At 42.0% G+C, this 24,667-nt stretch overlaps 1 protein-coding gene across 3 annotated transcripts in view; it reads right to left on the bottom strand.

Moving 5' to 3' along the window:
• LOC139767301 (uncharacterized) overlaps nt 1-24,667 on the bottom strand; it is a 105,852-nt gene that overhangs the window by 57,420 nt on the left and 23,765 nt on the right. For all 3 annotated transcript variants that reach the window (XM_071696512.1, XM_071696514.1, XM_071696511.1), the window contains exons 8-9: nt 12,256-12,449; nt 1,404-1,534 (exon numbers count right to left, since the gene is read on the bottom strand). In XM_071696512.1, the coding sequence (XP_071552613.1) occupies nt 1,404-1,534; nt 12,256-12,449 (325 nt within the window). The remainder of the gene's footprint in view (nt 1-1,403; nt 1,535-12,255; nt 12,450-24,667) is intronic.

The following is a 24,667-nucleotide window of genomic DNA, read 5'->3' as shown; positions in this document are numbered from 1 at the left end:
TATGCAAGAGGAGGGCTGAGGAAATCAAAGGAAAACAAGAACAATTACATTAGCTAGTACCCTGGAAAACTGGATGATAGGTAACCTAAAGGTCTAGGGTTAGAATACTTGCTACAGGTCTGTGCAAGGTGACCTAAATTTCTGATCTACATAGATGGAGGTGAAAGAGTATCGCAGAAGGCTTCTCCTTTTCCATTAACCTCTATGGCATATCAACCAGTAAAAAAAAATCTAAGGACAGGGACATCATGTAGTAGTTAGTGCATAGAAAATATAATGACAGCCATTTCATGGGAAAAATGAGAAAAATCCTATAATCTAAATACAACCACTAGATACCCTGGAGAGGAAAGATATTAGCTGCTGCTCTACAAAAATACAAAAAAAGAAAAAGAAAAAGAAGCCATTACTAGACTCATGAGGATTGAATACTGTTATTTACTCCAAGGTGACAAAGTGTGTATATAACACTAGCCTCTACTAACATATCAAGGTGACTGTGAACAAACCTAAAGTTAGCATAACCTAAGATGATAAAAACAAGCATACAATCATACACGAACCATACCCGCAACAAAAATCATCATAACTATCTATTGAAAATAACTAACATTTACTACTGCACAGTACTGTTCAAGAGATCCAACAGGATAATAACTTTTTTTAATGACCTTTAGTTAATGACATGTAAGTATCAACAGTGTCCCAAAGTGAGAGGAAGACAGTTGAAGCGTATGACTCAATTTGCTTGAGCATTTCAACCAGCTCAAAGAAAACATGAATTCTTTATCATGATTTCAATTTTGGCAAATCATTATCTGATACTGACAATAAATGCCCAATGAGGAAAACAGCAGAAACTTCAGGTACTTGAGCACTGAAGCCTGCAATCATTTAGAATGAAGAGAGGTTGGGTAAAAGGTACTCTTGTCATGAAACATGTTTCCTATCCTACAAAAGGGTGTTTTTAATAAAATATCATCCCTTCTATTAGTTCTGATTGAGATTCTTTTAGTGGAAGTTGATCTACATAAGGACAATCTTTCTAGACTTTTTATCCCACACGGAATATGTTCAGAGTACCAAGTTTACAGTGCTCCTCTACAGACCTTCATAAAATATCATCCCTTCTATTAGTTCTGACTGAGACTTTTTTAGTGGAAGTTGATCTACATAAGGACAATCTTTCTAGACTTTTTATCCCACATGGAATATGTTCAGAGTACCAAGTTTACAGTGCTCCTCTACAGACCTTCATAAAGGCCAAAAGTGAGGAAAAAAAAAAGAGTTCAGATCAACTTTATATATTTCCAGTTATCTTTCAAGTTGGCTAAATGTCTTTTCATAAATAAGCAAATAATTAAAATCACCATTATATCTCTTGAAAATCTGACAAAAAATACCTTCAAAATACCCCTGTTCCTTGTAATGTCTAAGAGCTAGTTCCTCCACAGAGCAGACTGTGACTTCACCCTCCCCAGCATGCCGGTCAGAATCTTGACGGATGAATAATCTCTTGTATCCAGGGATGTCTCTGTTGACAATCATTTTGTCATTAAATTGGGTCTTTTCAAAACTTACTTACAAATGTCTAAGAAAGTTAAACTTGCCAATCAGTTAATGTCACTGAAAAACACACTACTGCTTTCTTACTAACAGAAAACAGCATAAATGGAGAAGTTGTACTATATGAGTAAGCAGAGTACTATGAAAAGATGAAGAGAATAAGAAGGTTTAAACATTATCTCGGAGAGCAAAAATGGGTATGTTTGAAGGAATAGTGGTTCCAACAATGTTGTATGGTTGCGAGGCGTGGGCTATGGATAGAGTTGTGCGCAGGAGGATGGATGTGCTGGAAATGAGATGTTTGAGGACAATGTGTGGTGTGAGGTGGTTTGATCGAGTGAGTAACGTAAGGGTAAGAGAGATGTGTGGAAATAAAAAGAGCGTGGTTGAGAGAGCAGAAGAGGGTGTTTTGAAGTGGTTTGGGCACATGGAGAGAATGAGTGAGGAAAGATTGACCAAGAGGATATATGTGTCGGAGGTGGAGGGAACGAGGAGAAGAGGGAGACCAAATTGGAGGTGGAAAGATGGAGTGAAAAAGATTTTGTGTGATCGGGGCCTGAACATGCAGGAGGGTGAAAGGAGGGCAAGGAATAGAGTGAATTGGAGCGATGTGGTATACCGGGGTTGACGTGCTGTCAGTGGATTGAATCAGGGCATGTGAAGCGTCTGGGGTAAACCATGGAAAGCTGTGTAGGTATGTATATTTGCATGTGTGGACGTATGTATATACATGTGTATGGGGGGGGGGGTTGGGCCATTTCTTTCGTCTGTTTCCTTGCGCTACCTCGCAAACGCGGGAGACAGCAACAAAGTATAATAAAAAAAAAAAAATACATTGATTGAGAGGGTGAAGGTATGTACAGAGCATCAGATTGGGGAAGAGCAGTGTGGTTTCAGAAGTGGTAGAGGATGTGTGGATCAGGTGTTTGCTTTGAAGAATGTATGTGAGAAATACTTAGAAAAGCAAATGGATTTGTATGTAGCATTTATGGATCTGGAGAAGGCATATGATAGAGTTGATAGAGATGCTCTGTGGAAGGTATTAAGAATATATGGTGTGGGAGGAAAGTTGTTAGAAGTAGTGAAAAGTTTTTATCGAGGATGTAAGGCATGTGTACGTGTAGGAAGAGAGGAAAGTGATTGGTTCTCAGTGAATGTAGGTTTGCGGCAGGGGTGTGTGATGTCTCCATGGTTGTTTAATTTGTTTATGGATGGGGTTGTTAGGGAGGTAAATGCAAGAGTTTTGGAAAGAGGGGCAAGTATGAAGTCTGTTGGGGATGAGAGAGCTTGGGAAGTGAGTCAGTTGTTGTTCGCTGATGATACAGCGCTGGTGGCTGATTCATGTGAGAAACTGCAGAAGCTGGTGACTGAGTTTGGTAAAGTGTGTGGAAGAAGAAAGTTAAGAGTAAATGTGAATAAGAGCAAGGTTATTAGGTACAGTAGGGTTGAGGGTCAAGTCAATTGGGAGGTGAGTTTGAATGGAGAAAAACTGGAGGAAGTGAAGTGTTTTAGATATCTGGGAGTGGATCTGGCAGCGGATGGAACCATGGAAGCAGAAGTGGATCATAGGGTGGAGGAGGGGGCGAAAATTCTGGGGGCCTTGAAGAATGTGTGGAAGTCGAGAACATTATCTCGGAAAGCAAAAATGGGTATGTTTGAAGGAATAGTGGTTCCAACAATGTTGTATGGTTGCGAGGCGTGGGCTATGGATAGAGTTGTGCACAGGAGGATGGATGTGCTGGAAATGAGATGTTTGAGGACAATGTGTGGTGTGAGGTGGTTTGATCGAGTGAGTAACGTAAGGGTAAGAGAGATGTGTGGAAATAAAAAGAGCGTGGTTGAGAGAGCAGAAGAGGGTGTTTTGAAGTGGTTTGGGCACATGGAGAGAATGAGTGAGGAAAGATTGACCAAGAGGATATATGTGTTGGAGGTGGAGGGAACGAGGAGAAGAGGGAGACCAAATTGGAGGTGGAAAGATGGAGTGAAAAAGATTTTGTGTGATCGGGGCCTGAATATGCAGGAGGGTGAAAGGAGGGCAAGGAATAGAGTGAATTGGAGCGATGTGGTATACCGGGGTTGACGTGCTGTCAGTGGATTGAATCGGGGCATGTGAAGCGTCTGGGGTAAACCATGGAAAGCTGTGTAGGTATGTATATTTGCGTGTGTGGACGTATGTATATACATGTGTATGGGGGTGGATTGGGCCATTTCTTTCGTCTGTTTCCTTGCGCTACCTCGCAAACGCGGGAGACAGCGACAAAGTATAATAATAATAATAATAAAAAAAATGTAGAATGTTTCTTTCAACACCTAAAGCAATGTATGAAGAGCACTGATGCTAAATGTAACAGGGAATAGGTACAAGGCAGCAAATACTGAGGTTGCCCCCTTCACAAAAACAACCTACATTTGCAAGGTCACTGAAAATTTTTGTCAGGAGCCAAGATGGCTTTGCTGAATAGCAGTTAAAGCCATCCCAATATCTTGACTGACTGATAAATGAATGCTATTTCATGTGTGGCGGGAATGGATGAAGGCAGCAAGTATGAATATGTACATGTGTATATATGTATATGTCTCTGCATGTATATATATGTATACACTGAAATGTATATGTATGTATATATGCATGTATGGGTGTTTATATATATAAATGTGTACAAGGGTGGGTTGGGCCATTCCTCGCCTGCTTCCTTGTGCTACCTCGCTGACGCAGGAGATGGCGATTAAGTATAATGAAAGAAGACAAAAGATGGCAAGGTAGCGGGTTCGGATAGTACTGCAGTGGAATTTATAAAAAAGGGGTGACTGTGTGTTTGATTGGTTGGTAAGGATATTCAATGTATGTATGGATCACGGTGAAGTTCCTGAGGACTGGCGGAATGCATGCATAGTGCCACTGTGCAAAGGCAAAGGAGAAAGACATGAGTGTTCAAATTACAGAGGAATAAGTTTGTTGAGTATTCCTGGGAAATTATATGGGAGGGTATTTATTGACAGGGTAAAGGCATGTACAGAGCATCAGATTGGGGAAGAGCAGTGTGGTTTCAGAAGTGGTTGAGGATGTGTGGATCAGGCGTTTGCTTTGAAGAACATGTGTGAGAAATACAGATGGATTTGTATGAAGCATTTATGGATCTGGAGAAGGCATATGATAGAGATGCTTTGTGGAGGGTATCAAGAGTATATGGTGTGGGAGGTAAGTTGCTAGAAGCAGTGAAAAGTTTTTATCAAGGATGCAAGGCAAGTGTACGAGTAGGAAGAGAGGAAAGTGATTGGTTCCCAGTGAATATCGGTTTGCGGCAGGGGTACGTGATGTCTCCATGGCTGTTTTATTTGTTTACGGATGTGTTGTTAGGGAGGTGAATGCAAGAGTTTTGGAGAGAGGGGCAAGTATGCAGTCTGTTGTGCATGAGAGGGCTTGGGAAGTGAAATGGATGTTGTTCACTGATGATACAGCACTGGTGGCTGACTTGGGTGAGAAACTGCAGAGGTTGGTGACTGAGTTTGGTAAAGTGTGTGAAAGAAGAAAGCTGAGAGTAAATGAGAATAAGAGCAACCATATAACATTGTTGAAACCACTATTCCTTCAAACAAACCTGTTTTTGCTCTCCAAGATAATGTTCTCGCCTTCCACACATTCTTCAATGCTCCCAGATCCTTTGCCCCTTCCCCCACCCTGTGACTCACTTCCGCTTCTATGGTACCACCACTGCTAAATCCACTCCCAGATATCTAAAACACTTCACTTCCTCCAGTTTTTCTCCATTCAAACTTACATCCCAAAAAAATGGAGGAAGTGAAGTGTTTTAGATACCTGGGAGTGGATTTAGCAGCGGATGGAACTATGGACGCGGAAGTGAGTCACAGGGTGGGGGAAGGGGCGAAGGTTCTGGGATCATTGAAGAATGTGTGGAAGGTGAGAACATTATCTTGGAGAGCAAAAATGGGCATGTTTGAAGGAATAATGGTTCCAACAATGTTATATGGTTGCGAAGCGTGGGCTATAGACAGGGTTGTACGGAGGAGGGTGGGTGTTTGGAACGAAAGGTTTGAGGACAATATGTAGTGTGAGGTGGTTTGATCAGGTAAGTAATCAAAGGGTACGAGAGATGTGTGGTAATAAAAAGAGTGTGGTTGAGAGAGTAGAAGAGGGTGTATTGAAATGGTTTGGTAACATGGAGAGAATGAGTGAGGAAAGATTGACAAAGAGGATATATGTGTCAGAGGTGGAGGGAACGAGAAGTGGGAGACCAAAATGGAGGTGGAAAGATGGAGGGAAAAAGATTTTGAGTGATTGGGGCCTGAACATGCAGGAGGGTGAAAGTCGTGCAGGGAATAGGGCAAATTGGAATGATGTGGTATACTGGGGTCGACGTGCTGTCAATGGATTGAACTAGGGCATGTGAAGCATCTGGGGTAAACCATGGAAAGTTCTGTGGGGCCTGGATGTGGAGAGGGAGCTGTGGTTTCGGTGCATTATACATGACAGCTAGAGACTGAGTGTGAACGAATTGTGGCCTTTGTTGTCTTTTCCTAGCACTACCTTGCGCACATGCGGGGGAGGGGGCTGTTATTTCATGTGTGGCAGGGTGGCAACGGGAATGAATAAGGGCAGACAATATGAATTGTGTACATGTGTATATATGCATATGTCTGTGTGCGTATATATATGTATACGTTGAGATGTATAAGTATGTATATGTGCATGTGTGGACGTGTATGTATATACATGTGTATGTGGGTGGGTTGGGCCATTCTTTCGTCTAATTCCTTGCGCTCCCTCGCTAATGTGGGAGACAGCGACAAAGTATAATAATAATAATGATACTAATATATATACATATATAGTGAGTGGTGGGATGAAGCAGTAAGATTATTAGTGAAAGAGAAGAGAGAGGCATTTGGACGATTTTTGCAGGAAAAAAATGCAAATGACTGGGAGATGTATAAAAGAAAGAGGCAGGAGGTCGAGAAAGGTGCAAGAGGAGAAATATAGGGCAAATGAGAGTTGGGGTGAGAGAGTATCATTAAATTCTAGGGAGAATAAAAAGATGTATACGTATAAGTATACGTATGTAAATAAGGAGAGATATCCAGAGCGGGGGGCCAGAAATCCTCCCCTCCTTGTATTAACTTTCTAAAATGGGAAACAGAAGAAGGAGTCACGTGGGGAGTGCTCATCCTCCTCGAAGGCTCAGAGTGGGGTGCCTAAATGTGTGTGGATGTAACCAAGATGTGAAAAAAGGAGAGATAGGTAGTATGTTTGAGGAAAGGAACCTGGATGTTTTGGCTCTGAGTGAAACGAAGCTCAAGGGTAAAGGGGAAGAGTGGTTTGGGAATGTCTGGGGAGTAAAGTCAGGGGTTAGTGAGAGGACAAGAGCAAGGGAAGGAGTAGCAATACTCCTGCAACAGGAGTTGTGGGAGTATGTGATAGAGTGTAAGAAAGTAAATTCTCGATTAATATGGGTAAAACTGAAAGTTGATGGAGAGAGGTGGGTGATTATTGGTGCATATGCACCTGGGCATGAGAAGAAAGATCAAGAGAGGCAGGTGTTTTGGGAGCAGCTGAATGAGTGTGTTAGTGGTTTTGATGCACGAGACTGGGTCATAGTGATGGGTGATTTGAATGCAAAGGTGAGTAATGTGGCAGTTGAGGGAATAATTGGTATACATGGGGTGTTCAGTGTTGTAAATGGAAATGGTGAAGAGCTTGTAGATTTATGTGCTGAAAAAGGACTGATGATTGGGAATACCTGGTTTAAAAAGTGAGATATACATAAGTATACTTATGTAAGTAGGAGAGATGGCCAGAGAGCGTTATTGGATTACGTGTTAATTGACAGGCGTGCGAAAGAGAGACTTTTGGATGTTAATGTGCTGAGAGGTGCAACTGGAGGGATGTCTGATCATTATCTTGTGGAGGCTAAGGTGAAGATTTGTATGGGTTTTCAGAAAAGAAGAGTGAATGTTGGGGTGAAGAGGGTGGTGAGAGTAAGTGAGCTTGAGAAGGAGACCTGTGTGAGGAAGTACCAGGAGAGACTGAGTACAGAATGGAAAAAGGTGAGAACAATGGAAGTAAGGGGAGTGGGGGAGGAATGGGATGTATTTAGGGAATCAGTGATGGATTGCGCAAAAGATGCTTGTGGCATGAGAAGAGTGGGAGGTGGGTTGATTAGAAAGGGTAGTGAGTGGTGGGATGAAGAAGTAAGAGTATTAGTGAAAGAGAAGAGAGAGGCATTTGGACGATTTTTGCAGGGAAAAAATGCAATTGAGTGGGAGATGTATAAAAGAAAGAGACAGGAGGTCAAGAGAAAGGTGCAAGAGGTGAAAAAAAGGGCAAATGAGAGTTGGGGTGAGAGAGTATCATTAAATTTTAGGGAGAATAAAAAGATGTTCTGGAAGGAGGTAAATAAAGTGCGTAAGACAAGGGAGCAAATGGGAACTTCAGTGAAGGGCGCAAATGGGGAGGTGATAACAAGTAGTGGTGATGTGAGAAGGAGATGGAGTGAGTATTTTGAAGGTTTGTTGAATGTGTTTGATGATAGAGTGGCAGATATAGGGTGTTTTGGTCGAGGTGGTGTGCAAAGTGAGAGGGTTAGGGAAAATGATTTGGTAAACAGAGAAGAGGTAGTGAAAGCTTTGCGGAAGATGAAAGCCGGCAAGGCAGCAGGTTTGGATGGTATTGCAGTGGAATTTATTAAAAAAGGGGGTGACTGTATTGTTGACTGGTTGGTAAGGTTATTTAATGTATGTATGACTCATGGTGAGGTGCCTGAGGATTGGCGGAATGCGTGCATAGTGCCATTGTACAAAGGCAAGGGGGATAAGAGTGAGTGCTCAAATTACAGAGGTATAAGTTTGTTGAGTATTCCTGGTAAATTATATGGGAGGGCATTGATTGAGAGGGTGAAGGCATGTACAGAGCATCAGATTGGGGAAGAGCAGTGTGGTTTCAGAAGTGGTAGAGGATGTGTGGATCAGGTGTTTGCTTTGAAGAATGTATGTGAGAAATACTTAGAAAAGCAAATGGATTTGTATGTAGCATTTATGGATCTGGAGAAGGCATATGATAGAGTTGATAGAGATGCTCTGTGGAAGGTATTAAGAATATATGGTGTGGGAGGAAAGTTGTTAGAAGCAGTGAAAAGTTTTTATCGAGGATGTAAGGCATGTGTACGTGTAGGAAGAGAGGAAAGTGATTGGTTCTCAGTGAATGTAGGTTTGCGGCAGGGGTGTGTGATGTCTCCATGGTTGTTTAATTTGTTTATGGATGGGGTTGTTAGGGAGGTAAATGCAAGAGTTTTGGAAAGAGGGGCAAGTATGAAGTCTGTTGGGGATGAGAGAGCTTGGGAAGTGAGTCAGTTGTTGTTCGCTGATGATACAGCGCTGGTGGCTGATTCATGTGAGAAACTGCAGAAGCTGGTGACTGAGTTTGGTAAAGTGTGTGGAAGAAGAAAGTTAAGAGTAAATGTGAATAAGAGCAAGGTTATTAGGTACAGTAGGGTTGAGGGTCAAGTCAATTGGGAGGTGAGTTTGAATGGAGAAAAACTGGAGGAAGTGAAGTGTTTTAGATATCTGGGAGTGGATCTGGCAGCGGATGGAACCATGGAAGCGGAAGTGGATCATAGGGTGGGGGAGGGGGCGAAAATCCTGGGGGCCTTGAAGAATGTGTGGAAGTCGAGAACATTATCTCGGAAAGCAAAAATGGGTATGTTTGAAGGAATAGTGGTTCCAACAATGTTGTATGGTTGCGAGGCGTGGGCTATGGATAGAGTTGTGCGCAGGAGGATGGATGTGCTGGAAATGAGATGTTTGAGGACAATGTGTGGTGTGAGGTGGTTTGATCGAGTGAGTAACGTAAGGGTAAGAGAGATGTGTGGAAATAAAAAGAGCGTGGTTAAGAGAGCAGAAGAGGGTGTTTTGAAGTGGTTTGGGCACATGGAGAGGATGAGTGAGGAAAGATTGACCAAGAGGATATATGTGTCGGAGGTGGAGGGAACAAGGAGAAGAGGGAGACCAAATTGGAGGTGGAAAGATGGAGTGAAAAAGATTTTGTGTGATCGGGGCCTGAACATGCAGGAGGGTGAAAGGAGGGCAAGGAATAGAGTGAATTGGAGCGATGTGGTATACCGGGGTTGACGTGCTGTCAGTGGATTGAATCAAGGCATGTGAAGCGTCTGGGGTAAACCATGGAAAGCTGTGTAGGTATGTATATTTGCGTGTGTGGACGTATGTATATACATGTGTATGGGGAGGGGGTTGGGCCATTTCTTTTGTCTGTTTCCTTGCGCTACCTCGCAAACGCGGGAGACAGCGACAAAGTATAAAAAAAAAAAAAAAAAAAAAAAATCCAGAGAGTGTTACTGGATTATGTTTTAATTGATAGGCGCTCAAAAGAGAGACTTTTGGATGTTAATGTGCTGAGAAATGCAACTGAAGGAATGTCTGATCATTATCTTGTGGAGGCAAAGGTGAAGATTTGTAGAGGTTTTCAGAAAAGAGGAGAGAATGTTGGGGTGAAGAGAGTGGTGAGAGCAAATGAGCTTGGGAAGGAGATTTGTGTGAGGAAGTACCAGGAGAGACTGAGTACAGAATGGAAAAAGGTGAGAACAAAGGACGTAAGGGGAGTGGGGGAGGAATGGGATGTATTTAGGGAAGCAGTGATGGCTTGCACAAAAGATGCTTGGGGCATGAGAAGCGTGGGAGGTGGGCAGATTAGAAAGGGTAGTGAGTGGTGGGATGAAGAAGTAAGATTATCAGTGGTGGGATGAAAAAGTAAGATTATTAGTGAAAGAGAAGAGAAAGGCATTTGGATGATTTTTGCAGGGAAATAATGCAAATGAGTGGGAGATGTATAAAAGAAAGAGGCAGGACAAGAGAAAGGTGCAAGAGGTGAAAAAGAGGGCAAATGAGTTGGGGTGAGAGAGTATCATTAAATTTTAGGGAGAATAAAAAGATGTTTTGGAAGGAGGAAAATAAAGTGCATAAGACAAGGGAACAAATGGGAACTTCAGTGAAGGGGGCTAATGGGGAGGTGATAACAAGTAGTGGTGATGTGAGAAGGAGATGGAGTGAGTATTTTGAAGGTTCATTGAATGTGTTTGATGATAGAGTGGCAGATATAAGGTGTTTTGGTCGAGGTGGTGTGCAAAGTGAGAGGGTTAAGGAGAATGATTTGGTAAACAGAGAAGAGGTAGTAAAAGCTTTGCGAAGATGAAAGCCGGCAAGGCAGCAGGTTTGGATGGTATTGCAGTGGAATTTATTAAAAAAAGGGGTGACTGTATTGTTGACTGGTTGGTAAGGTTATTTAATGTATGTATGACTCATGGTGAGGTGCCTGAGAATTGGCAGAATGCTTGCATAGTGCCATTGTACAAAGGCATAGGGGATAAAAGTGAGTGCTCAAATTACAAAGGTATAAGTTTGTTGAGTATTCCTGGGAAATTATAGGGAAGGGTATTGATTGAGAGGGTGAAGGCATGTACAGAGCATCAGATTGGGGAAGAGCAGTGTGGTTTCAGAAGTGGTAGAGATGTGCAGATCAGGTGTTTGCTGTGAAGAATGTATGTGAGAAATATTTTGAAAAGCAAGTGGATTTGTATGTAGCATTTATGGATCTGGAGAAGGCATATGATAGAGTTGATAGAGATGCTCTGTGGAAGGTACTAAGAATATATGCCTTCTCCAGATCCATAAATGCTACATACAAATCCATTTGCTTTTCTAGATATTTCTCACATACATTCTTCACAGCAAACACCTGATCCGCACATCTCTACCACTTCTGAAACCACACTGCTCTTCCCCAATCTGATGCTCTGTACATGCCTTCACCCTCTCAATCAATACCCTTCCCTATAATTTCCCAGGAATACTCAACGAACTTATACCTTTGTAATTTGAGCACTCACTTTTATCCCCTATGCCTTTGTACAATGGCACTATGCAAGCATTCTGCCAATTCTCAGGCACCTCACCATGAGTCATACATACATTAAATAACCTTACCAACCAGTCAACAATACAGTCACCCCTTTTTTTAATAAATTCCACTGCAATACCATCCAAACCTGCTGCCTTGCCGGCTTTCATCTTCGCAAAGCTTTTACTACCTCTTCTCTGTTTACCAAATCATTCTCCTTAACCCTCTCACTTTGCACACCACCTCGACCAAAACACCTTATATCTGCCACTCTATCATCAAACACATTCAACAAACCTTCAAAATATATATATTCCTATGAGTACACAGGGAAAATGGAACACGATAAGTTCCCAAGTGCACTTTTCGTGTAATAATCACATCATCAGGGGAGACACTAGAGAGAAATATAACAGTCAGTTGATATACATCAAAGAGACGAAGCTTGGATGCCATTTGGTAAACATGCAATTGTCCAAGACAACTGCATGTTTACCGAATGGTTTGGGTGCTTTAACTAATCTCAGTTCTGACTATCATGCATTTCATATCCAGCACTCATTCAAGCATGCTTCTTCCACACTCTACACTTTAATTCTTTCCATTCACCACAGCTTGCAATTTAGAATAATGAACCTCAGCTAATCTTTGTCAACCATAGAACTATTATGGAAAATACTTTCCTACATACAGTAAGGTAGCTTGTAAAACTATGGATCCAATCTTATCCAAAATTAAGATGTCAGCATCATTGTAATACTCACGCATGAATAGTGCGTCCTTCTATTATGACCTTCGGGGCTTCTTTAGGATTCATAAGGGGCATCTCAGTTATAATAGGAGCAAAGTCCTTAAACCGTGGTGAGGCTGCCATACGTTCAGCCCTCAAACTTAAAGACAAACGGTGTCCCTTCCGTACCTCAGGATCATTCAAGGCTTTGCCAATAACTTCTACAGCCTGCAATGCCATACATGTATGATACAAAAAGATTAGTCTACATCATTCCACACTTAAAACATATCTTAAAAACTATAGATTACATTAGGTACCTTCAATTGCCACTACAGAAACTATCTTTTCATACCTATATGTCTTTTCCATCTTTAAGAAGAAGCATCATGAACAGATAAACAGCCTCATGTGCATAAATCCAGTCTCTACCAATCATGTACAATTTACCATAATCAGAGTATCATCCACATCCAAGTCTACACATTACTCCATGGTTTACCTGACTGCCTTCCAGTATCTACCTTGGTTTTTAACCCAGCACATAACCCTCTGTATACCCAGTTTTTTCTATCCACATCTATACAACCTTTGCTTTTTGCCCTTCAAAATGCTCAGGCTGCAATATCCCAAAGCCTCCTTCATTCAATCTTTGCATCTCCATGATCTACCCTTTCCCCTTGCTCCCTCTGCCTCCTACACACAGATCCTCTCCATCAGTCTCCTATCACTAATTCTCTCCTGGTTACTTCTCTCTACAAACTATGCTTATCAGACCTCTTCGAAAATGTCATTTCTCACACAATCAACTTACCTCACATCATAGATCAGCCTTAGGCAATTAATTTCTAATAAATCCACCCTCAACCTTTTCTTTGCATTCAAGGAACCAAGACCCACACCTTTAAAACACTACTAGGATTACTATACATCAAAACATGTCTATCTTTGCCTCTCTGAGTCTACCATCAGAGCCATGTAATCCACAAACAACAATTGATTTATTTTTCCCCATTCCCAAAATTCCAGCATACTTCAGCCCTTTCCTCTATGGCCCTCACATTCAATCCATGAACAACCAGTCCACAAACATATCATACAGCCATGGTGATATTAAACATCCTTGACAAAGATTCACCTTTACAAGGAACTAATCGCTCTCTTCCCTTCCTACTTGTACACATCCCTTTGTCTTCCAGTAAACCTATCATAAACTTTCTCCACATCCATAATAGCCAAAGAATAAGGAGTTATCAAAAATCAAAAATTTAATTCAAGGAGCACACTAACAGGATAGTGTTTTCCGGCTAAATCATGGGTGGAAATTAGAACTTTCAAAACAGGGGACAAAAATTTAATGAAAAAAAAAGAGGGTGTGCTGAAACAGTTTGGACACATGGAGAGACTGAGTGAGGAAAAATTGACAATGAGGATATATGTGTCTGAGGTGGAGGGAAAAAGAAGTGGGAGACCAAACTGGAGGTGGAAGGATGGAGTGAAAAAGATTTTGAGCGATTGGGGCCTGAACATACAGGAGGGTGAAAGGTGTGCAAGGAATAGAGTGAATTGGAATAATGTGGTATACTGGGGTCGAAAAGCTGTCAGTGGATTGAACCAGGGTATGTGAAGCATCTGGGGTAAACCATGGAAAGGTATGTGGGGTCTGGATGTGAAAAGGGAGCTGTGGTTTCGGTGCATTACACATGACAGCTAGAGATTGAGCATGATCAAATGAGGCCTTTTTTTGGCATTTCCTGGCAATACCTTGCTGTAGAGCAAGGGAGGTTATTTCCTGTGTGGATGGGGTAGCAACAGGAATGAAGGAAGGCAGCAAGTAAGAAAATATACATGTGCATACATGTATGTATACAATGACAGGTATATGTATGTATGTATGTATGTATGTATGTATGTATGTGTGTATGTATGTATGTATGTATGTATATATATATATATATATATATATATATATATATATATATATATATATATATATATATATATATGTGAGAAATACTTAGAAAAGCAAATGGATTTGTATGTAGCATTTATGGATCTGGAGAAGGCATAAGATAGAGTTGATAGAGAAGCTCTGTGGAAGGTATTAAGAATATATGGTGTGGGAGGCAAGTTGTTAGAAGCAGTGAAAAGTTTTTATCGAGGATGTAAGGCATGTGTACGTGTAGGAAGAGAGGAAAGTGATTGGTTCTCAGTGAATGTAGGTTTGCGGCAGGGGTGTGTGATGTCTCCATGGTTGCTTAATTTGTTTATGGATGGGGTTGTTAGGGAGGTGAATGCAAGAGTTTTGGAAAGAGGGGCAAGTATGAAGTCTGTTGGGGATGAGAGAGCTTGGGAAGTGAGTTAGTTGTTGTTCGCTGATGATACAGCGCTGGTGGCTGATTCATGTGAGAAACTGCAGAAGCTGGTGACTGAGTTTGGTAAAGTGTGTGAAAGAAGAAAGTTAAGAGTAAATGTGAATAAGAGCAAGGTTATTAGGTACAGTAGGGTTGAGGGTCAAGTCAATTGGGAGGTGAGTTTGAATGGAGAAAAACTGGAGGAAGTGAAGTGTTTTAGATATCTGGGAGTGGATCTGGCAGCGGATGGAACCATGGAAGCAGAAGTGGATCATAGGGTGGGGGAGGGGGCGAAAATTCTGGGAGCCTTGAAGAATGTGTGGAAGTCGAGAACATTATCTCGGAAAGCAAAAATGGGTATGTTTGAAGGAATAGTGGTTCCAACAATGTTGTATGGTTGCGAGGCGTGGGCTATGGATAGAGTGGTGTGCAGGAGGATGGATGTGCTGGAAATGAGATGTTTGAGGACAATGTGTGGTGTGAGGTGGTTTGATCGAGTAAGTAACGTAAGGGTAAGAGAGATGTGTGGAAATAAAAAGAGCGTGGTTGAGAGAGCAGAAGAGGGTGTTTTGAAATGGTTTGGGCACATGGAGAGAATGAGTGAGGAAAGGTTGACCAAGAGGATATATGTGTCGGAGGTGGAGGGAACGAGGAGAAGAGGGAGACCAAATTGGAGGTGGAAAGATGGAGTGAAAAAGATTTTGTGTGATCGGGGCCAGAACATGCAGGAGGGTGAAAGGAGGGCAAGGAATAGAGTGAATCGGAGCGATGTGGTATACCGGGGTTGACGTGCTGTCAGTGGATTGAATCAGGGCATGTGAAGCGTCTGGGGTAAACCATAGAAAGCTGTGTAGGTATGTATATTTGCTTGTGTGGACATATGTATATACATGTGTATGGGGGTGGGTTGGGCCATTTCTTTCGTCTGTTTCCTTGCGCTACCTCGCAAACGCGGGAGACAGCGACAAAGTATAATAAAAAAAATAAAAATAAATAATATATATATATATATATATATATATATATATATATATATATATATATATATATATATATATTTTTTCTTTTTTTTATATATATATATATTTATATATATATATATATATATATATATATATATATATATATATATATATATATATATTTTTTTATACTTTGTCGCTGTCTCCCGCGTTTGCGAGGTGGCGCAAGGAAACAGACGAAAGAAATGGCCCAACCCCTCCCCATACACATGTATATACATACGTCAATACACGCAAATATACAAACCTACACAGCTTTCCATGGTTTACCCCAGACGCTTCACATGCCTTGATTCAATCCACTGACAGCACGTCAACCCCGGTATACCACATCGCTCCAATTCACTCTATTCCTTGCCCTCCTTTCACCCTCCTGCATGTTCTGGCCCCGATCACACAAAATCTTTTTCACTCCATCTTTCCACCTCCAATTTGGTCTCCCTCTTCTCCTTGTTCCCTCCACCTCCGACACATATATCCTCTTGGTCAATCTTTCCTCACTCATCCTCTCCATGTGCCCAAACCACTTCAAAACACCCTCTTCTGCTCTCTCAACCACGCTCTTTTTATTTCCATACATCTCTCTTACCCTTACGTTACTCACTCGATCAAACCACCTCACACCACACATTGTCCTCAAACATCTCATTTCCAGCACATCCATCCTCCTGCGCACAACTCTATCCATAGCCCACGCCTCGCAACCATACAACATTGTTGGAACCACTATTCCTTCAAACATACCCATTTTTGCTTTCTGAGATAATGTTCTCGACTTCCACACATTCTTCAAGGCCCCCAGAATTTTCGCCCCCTCCCCCACCCTATGATCCACTTCCGCTTCCATGGTTCCATCTGCTGCCAGATCCACTCCCAGATATCTAAAACACTTCACTTCCTCCAGTTTTTCTCCATTCAAACTCACCTCCCAATTGACTTGACCCTCAACCCTACTGTACCTAATAACCTTGCTCTTATTCACATTTACTCTTAACTTTCTTCTTCCACACACTTTACCAAACTCAGTCACCAGCTTCTGCAGTTTCTCACATGAATCAGCCACCAGCGCTGTATCATCAGCGAACAACAACTGACTCACTTCCCAAGCTCTCTCATCCCCAACAGACTTCATACTTGCCCCTCTTTCCAAAACTCTTGCATTTACCTCCCTAACAACCCCATCCATAAACAAATTAAACAACCATGGAGACATCACACACCCCTGCCGCAAACCTACATTCACTGAGAACCAATCACTTTCCTCTCTTCCTACACGTACACATGCCTTACATCCTCGATAAAAACTTTTCACTGCTTCTAACAACTTTCCTCCCACACCATATATTCTTAATACCTTCCACAGAGCATCTCTATCAACTCTATCATATGCCTTCTCCAGATCTATAAATGCTACATACAAATCCATTTGCTTTTCTAAGTATTTCTCACATACATTCTTCAAAGCAAACACCTGATCCACACATCCTCTACCACTTCTGAAACCACACTGCTCTTCCCCAATCTGATGCTCTGTACATGCCTTCACCCTCTCAATCAATACCCTCCCATATAATTTACCAGGAATACTCAACAAACTTATACCTCTGTAATTTGAGCACTCACTCTTATCCCCTTTGCCTTTGTACAATGGCACTATGCACGCATTCCGCCAATCCTCAGGCACCTCACCATGAGTCATACATACATTAAATAACCTTACCAACCAGTCAACAATACAGTCACCCCCTTTTTTAATAAATTCCACTGCAATACCATCCAAACCTGCTGCCTTGCCGGCTTTCATCTTCCGCAAAGCTTTCACTACCTCTTCTCTGTTTACCAAATCATTTTCCGTAACCCTCTCACTTTGCACACCACCTCGACCAAAACACCCTATATCTGCCACTCTATCATCAAACACATTCAACAAACCTTCAAAATACTCACTCCATCTCCTTCTCACATCACCACTACTTGTTATCACCTCCCCATTTGCGCCCTTCACTGAAGTTCCCATTTGCTCCCTTGTCTTACGCACTTTATTTACCTCCTTCCAGAACATCTTTTTATTCTCCCTAAAATTTAATGATACTCTCTCACCCCAACTCTCACTTGCCCTTTTTTTCACCTCTTGCACCTTTCTCTTGACCTCCTGTCTCTTTCTTTTATACATCTCCCACTCAATTGCATTTTTTCCCTGCAAAAATCGTCCAAATGCCTCTCTCTTCTCTTTCACTAATACTCTTACTTCTTCATCCCACCACTCACTACCCTTTCTAATCAACCCACCTCCCACTCTTCTCATGCCACAAGCATCTTTTGCGCAATCCATCACTGATTCCCTAAATACATCCCATTCCTCCCCCACTCCCCTTGCTTCCATTGTTCTCACCTTTTTCCATTCTGTACTCAGTCTCTCCTGGTACTTCCTCACACAGGTCTCCTTCTCAAGCTCACTTACTCTCACCACCCTCTTCACCCCAACATTCACTCTTCTTTTCTGAAAACCCATACAAATCTTCACCTTAGCCTCCACAAGATAATGATCAGACATCCCTCCAGTTGCACCTCTCAGCACATTAACATCCAAAAATCTCTCTTTCGCACGCCTGTCAATTAACACGTAATCCAATAACGCTCTCTAGCCATCTCTCCTACTTACATAAGTATACTTATGTATATCTCGCTTTTTAAACCAGGTATTCCCAATCATCAGTCCTTTTTCAGCACATAAATCTACAAGCTCTTCACCATTTCCATTTACAACACTGAACACCCCATGTATACCAATTATTCCCTCAACTGCCACATTACTCACCTTTGCATTCAAATCACCCATCACTATAACCCGGTTTCGTGCATCAAAACCACTAACACACTCATTCAGCTGCTCCCAAAACACTTGCCTCTCTTGATCTTTCTTCTCATGCCCAGGTGCATATGCACCAATAATCACCCACCTCTCTCCATCAACTTTCAGTTTTACCCATATTAATCGAGAATTTACTTTCTTACACTCTATCACATACTCCCACAACTCCTGTTTCAGGAGTATTGCTACTCCTTCCCTTGCTCTTGTCCTCTCACTAACCCCTGACTTTACTCCCCAGACATTTTTCTTCTTTTAAACTATTCGCCATTTCCCGCATTAGCGAGGTAGCATTAGGAACAGAGGACTGGGCCTTTTTTGGAATATCCTCACCTGGCCCCCTCTGTTCCTTCTTTTGGAAAAATAAAAAAAAAAAAAAAAAGAGAGGGGAGGATTGCCAGCCCCCCGCTCCCTCCCCTTTTAGTCGCCTTCTACGTCACACAGGGAATATGTGGGAAGTATTCTTAATCCCCTATCCCCAGGGATAATTTTTTTTTTTTTTTGCCGCTGTCTCCTGTGTTTGCGAGGTAGCGCAAGGAAACAGAAGAAAGAAATGGCCCAACCCACCCCCATACACATGTATATACATACGTCCACACACGCAAATATACATACCTACACAGCTTTCCATGGTTTACCCCAGACGCTTCACATGCCCTGATTCAATCCACTGACAGCACGTCAACCCCGGTATACCACATCGATCCAATTCACTCTATTCCTTGCCCTCCTTTCACCCTCCTGCATGTTCAGGCCCCGATCACACAAAACTTTTTCACTCCATCTTTCCACCTCCAATTTGGTCTCCCACTTCTCCTCGTTCCCTCCACCTCCGACACATATATCCTCTTGGTCAATCTTTCCTCACTCATTCTCTCCATGTGACCAAACCATTTCAAAACACCCTCTTCTGCTCTCTCAACCACGCTCTTTTTCTTTCCACACATCTCTCTTACCCTTACGTTACTTACTCGATCAAACCACCTCACACCACACATTGTCCTCAAACATCTCATTTCCAGCACATCCATCCTCCTGCGCACAACTCTATCCATAGCCCACGCCTTGCAACCATACAACATTGTTGGAACCACTATTCCTTCAAACATACCCATTTTTGCTTTCCGAGATAATGTTCTCGACTTCCACACATTCTTCAAGGCTCCCAGGATTTTTGCCCCCTCCCCCACCCTATGATCCACTTCCGCTTCCATGGTTCCATCCACTGCCAGATCCACTCCCAGATATCTAAAACACTTTACTTCCTCCAGTTTTTCTCCATTCAAACTTACCTCCCAATTGACTTGACCTCAACCCTACTGTCCCTAATTACCTTGCTCTTATTCACATTTACTCTTAACTTTCTTTTTTCCCAATTTTTCCAAAAAACTCGTCACCAGCTTCTGAGTTTTCACATGAATAGCCCCCCGGCTGTACATCAGCGAACAAAACTGATCATTTTCCCAAAAGCTCTTCACCCAAAAAAGGGGACTTTACTTGCCCCCTTTCAAAAAAATTTTGTTTTTACCCCTAACAACCCCCATAAACAAATTAAACACCATGGAGACATCCCCACCCCTGCCCAAAAACCTACTTTCCCTGAAAAACCAATCCTTTCCCTTTCTACATTTTACACATCCCTTACATTCTAAAAATTTTTCATGTTCTAACAATTTTTCCCCACACCATATATTCTTAATCCTTCCACAGAGCATTCTTAATCTATATATGCCTTCCCAGACCCAAAAAAAGCTACATCAAATTTTTTGCTTTTCTAAGTATTTCTCACAACATTCTTAAAAGCAAACCCGATCCACACATCTCTCCACTTTAAAAACCACATGCTCTTCCCCATCTGTGCTCTGTAATGCCTTACCCTCTCTTTAAATTTCCCTCCCTTTTAATTTCCGGGATACTCAACAACTTTACTCTGTAATTTGGCACTCCCTTTATCCCTTTGCCTTTGTAAATGGTTTTGCACGCATTCCGCCAATCCTCGGGGCCCTCCCTGAGTCATAATACATTAAATAACCTTACCAACCAGTCAAAATACAGTCCCCCTTTTTTAATAAATTCCCTGAAATTTACCATCAAACCTGCGCCTTGCGGCTTTCTCTTCCGCAAACTTTTATACCCTTCTCTTTTTTCCCCAAATTTCATTTTCCCTAACCCCTCCACTTTGCACACCACCTCGAAAAAAACCCACCTTATTGCCACTCTACATCTAACACATTCAAAAAAACCTTTAAAAAATACTACCCATCCTTCTCACTCACCACTATTGTTATCCTCCCCTTTTGCGCCCTTACTGAAGTTCCATTTGCTCCCTTGTCTTACGCACTTTATTTACCCCTTCCAGAACATCTTTTTATTCTCCCAAAATTTAATGATACCCCCTTCACCCAAAACTCTCATTTGCCCTTTTTTTCCCCTCTTGCACCTTTTTTTGACTCCTGTCTCTTTCTTTTTTTACCCCCAAACCAATTCTTTTTTCCCCTGCAAAAAATCGCCCAAAATGCCTCTCTCTTCTCTTTCCTAATATCTTACTTCTTATCCCACCACTAAACTCCCTTTTTAAATCAACCCCCCTCCATCTTCTCATGCCACAAGCATTTTTTGCGCAATCCATCATGATTCCCTAAATTTTCCCATTCCCCCCCCCACTCCCTTCTTCCATTGTTCTCCCCTTTTTTCCCATTCTGTATTCAGTCTCCCCTGGTACTTCTCAACATTCCCTTTTAAATCACTTCTCTCCCACCCTCTTCACCCCCCAAATTACTCTTTTTTTGAAAACCCCTACAAATCTTCCCCTTGCCTCCAAAAGATAATGATCAGCATCCCTCCAGTTTCACCTTCAGCACATTAACATCCAAAAAATTTTCTTCGCCGCTGTCAATTTTAAAAAGTTCCAATAAAGCTCTCTGGGCCCTCCTCCTATTACATAGTAATTATGTTTTTTCGCTTTTTTAACCCGGTATTCCCATCATCACCTTTTTCGCAATAAATCTACAAGCTCTTCACCTTTTTCCTTTACAAACTGAACACCCCTGTATCCCAAATTTTTCCCCCTTTTAATTCCACCTTAATGTGGTTCCAAAAATGTTTTGGTTGCGGGGGTGGGCTTGGAAAAGGTTGTGCGGGGAGGTGGATGTTTGGAAAGGGTGTTTGAGGACTTTTGGTGTGGGTGGTTTGTCGGAAAGTAAGAAGGGAAAGGAATGTGTGGAATAAAAAGGGGGTTGAGAGACAAAGAGGGTTTTTTGAAAGGGTTGGGGGCAATGGGGGAAAATTGAGTGGGGAAAGTTGCCCAAGAGGTATATGTGTGGAGGTGGGGGAAGAGAAAAGGGGGCCCAAATTGGGGGGGAAAAAGATGGAGTGAAAAGTTTTTGGGATGGGGGAAATCGGGAGGGTAAAAGGGGGAAAAATAGAGTGTTTTGGGGAGTGTATACGGGGTTGACGTGCTGTCATGGATTAACAGGGCATGTAAGCGTCTGGGGTAAACCTAAAAATTGTGGTATGTAAGGGGTGGGGGTTGTTTAACATGGAATGGGGGGGGGTTGGGCCTTTTTGTCTTTTCATTCTACCTCGCTAAGCGGGGAAGGTGTATTTAAAAAAAAAAAAAATTTTATAAATAATAAATTTTAAATAATATTTAATATATATTTTTTTAATATATTTTTTTTTTTTTTTATATATAATATATATTTTTATATATTTTTTTATTTTTATATATATATATATTTTTTTTTTTTTTTTTATTTTGCCGCTGTCCCCCGCGTTTGGGGAGGTGGCCCCAGGAAAAAAGACGAAGAAGGCCCAACCCCATACTTTGTAATATTACGTCAACACGCATTTTACAAACTACCAGCTTTCCATGGTTTACCCCAGACGTTACATGCCGACCCAATCCACTGACAGCACGTAAAACCCCCGGATACCAATCGCCCCCAAATTCATCTTTTCTTGCCTCCTTTCACCCCCCTGCATGTTCGGCCCATCACCAAAATCTTTTTACTCCATCTTTCCCCCCAAAATTTGGTCTCCTTTCTCTTTTTACCTCCCCTCCGACACTTATATCCTTGGTCAATCTTTCCTAAACTAAATCCTCAATGTGCCCAAACCATTCAAAATCCCCTTTTGCTCTTCAACCACGCTTTTTTTATTTCCAATCTTCTTACCCTTAGGGTTATAACTCGATCAAACCACCTCACACCACCCATTTCCTCAAACATTAATTTCCAGCACATCCATCCTCCTGGCAAAAACCTCTTTCCATAAGCCACGCCTTGAAACCAACAAATTGTTGGAACCCTATTCCTTTAAACCCCCTACCCATTTTTGCTTTCTGAGATAATGTTCTCGACTTCCACACATTCTTCAAGGCCCCCAGAATTTTCGCCCCCTCCCCCACCCTATGATCCACTTCCGCTTCCATGGTTCCATCTGCTGCCAGATCCACTCCCAGATATCTAAAACACTTCACTTCCTCCAGTTTTTCTCCATTCAAACTCACCTCCCAATTGACTTGACCCTCAACCCTACTGTACCTAATAACCTTGCTCTTATTCACATTTACTCTTAACTTTCTTCTTCCACACACTTTACCAAACTCAGTCACCAGCTTCTGCAGTTTCTCACATGAATCAGCCACCAGCGCTGTATCATCAGCGAACAACAACTGACTCACTTCCCAAGCTCTCTCATCCCCAACAGACTTCATACTTGCCCCTCTTTCCAAAACTCTTGCATTTACCTCCCTAACAACCCCATCCATAAACAAATTAAACAACCATGGAGACATCACACACCCCTGCCGCAAACCTACATTCACTGAGAACCAATCACTTTCCTCTCTTCCTACACGTACACATGCCTTACATCCTCGATAAAAACTTTTCACTGCTTCTAACAACTTTCCTCCCACACCATATATTCTTAATACCTTCCACAGAGCATCTCTATCAACTCTATCATATGCCTTCTCCAGATCTATAAATGCTACATACAAATCCATTTGCTTTTCTAAGTATTTCTCACATACATTCTTCAAAGCAAACACCTGATCCACACATCCTCTACCACTTCTGAAACCACACTGCTCTTCCCCAATCTGATGCTCTGTACATGCCTTCACCCTCTCAATCAATACCCTCCCATATAATTTACCAGGAATACTCAACAAACTTATACCTCTGTAATTTGAGCACTCACTCTTATCCCCTTTGCCTTTGTACAATGGCACTATGCACGCATTCCGCCAATCCTCAGGCACCTCACCATGAGTCATACATACATTAAATAACCTTACCAACCAGTCAACAATACAGTCACCCCCCTTTTTTAATAAATTCCACTGCAATACCATCCAAACCTGCTGCCTTGCCGGCTTTCATCTTCCGCAAAGCTTTCACTACCTCTTCTCTGTTTACCAAATCATTTTCCCTAACCCTCTCACTTTGCACACCACCTCGACCAAAACACCCTATATCTGCCACTCTATCATCAAACACATTCAACAAACCTTCAAAATACTCACTCCATCTCCTTCTCACATCACCACTACTTGTTATCACCTCCCCATTTGCGCCCTTCACTGAAGTTCCCATTTGCTCCCTTGTCTTACGCACTTTATTTACCTCCTTCCAGAACATCTTTTTATTCTCCCTAAAATTTAATGATACTCTCTCACCCCAACTCTCATTTGCCCTTTTTTTCACCTCTTGCACCTTTCTCTTGACCTCCTGTCTCTTTCTTTTATACATCTCCCACTCAATTGCATTTTTTCCCTGCAAAAATCGTCCAAATGCCTCTCTCTTCTCTTTCACTAATACTCTTACTTCTTCATCCCACCACTCACTACCCTTTCTAATCAACCCACCTCCCACTCTTCTCATGCCACAAGCATCTTTTGCGCAATCCATCACTGATTCCCTAAATACATCCCATTCCTCCCCCACTACCCTTGCTTCCATTGTTCTCACCTTTTTCCATTCTGTACTCAGTCTCTCCTGGTACTTCCTCACACAGGTCTCCTTCTCAAGCTCACTTACTCTCACCACCCTCTTCACCCCAACATTCACTCTTCTTTTCTGAAAACCCATACAAATCTTCACCTTAGCCTCCACAAGATAATGATCAGACATCCCTCCAGTTGCACCTCTCAGCACATTAACATCCAAAAATCTCTCTTTCGCACGCCTGTCA

This window comes from Panulirus ornatus, chromosome 59 (genome assembly GCF_036320965.1).
Source record: "Panulirus ornatus isolate Po-2019 chromosome 59, ASM3632096v1, whole genome shotgun sequence".
Classification (NCBI taxonomy): domain Eukaryota; kingdom Metazoa; phylum Arthropoda; class Malacostraca; order Decapoda; family Palinuridae; genus Panulirus; species Panulirus ornatus.
This window is presented reverse-complemented; position numbering and strand designations above follow the sequence as displayed.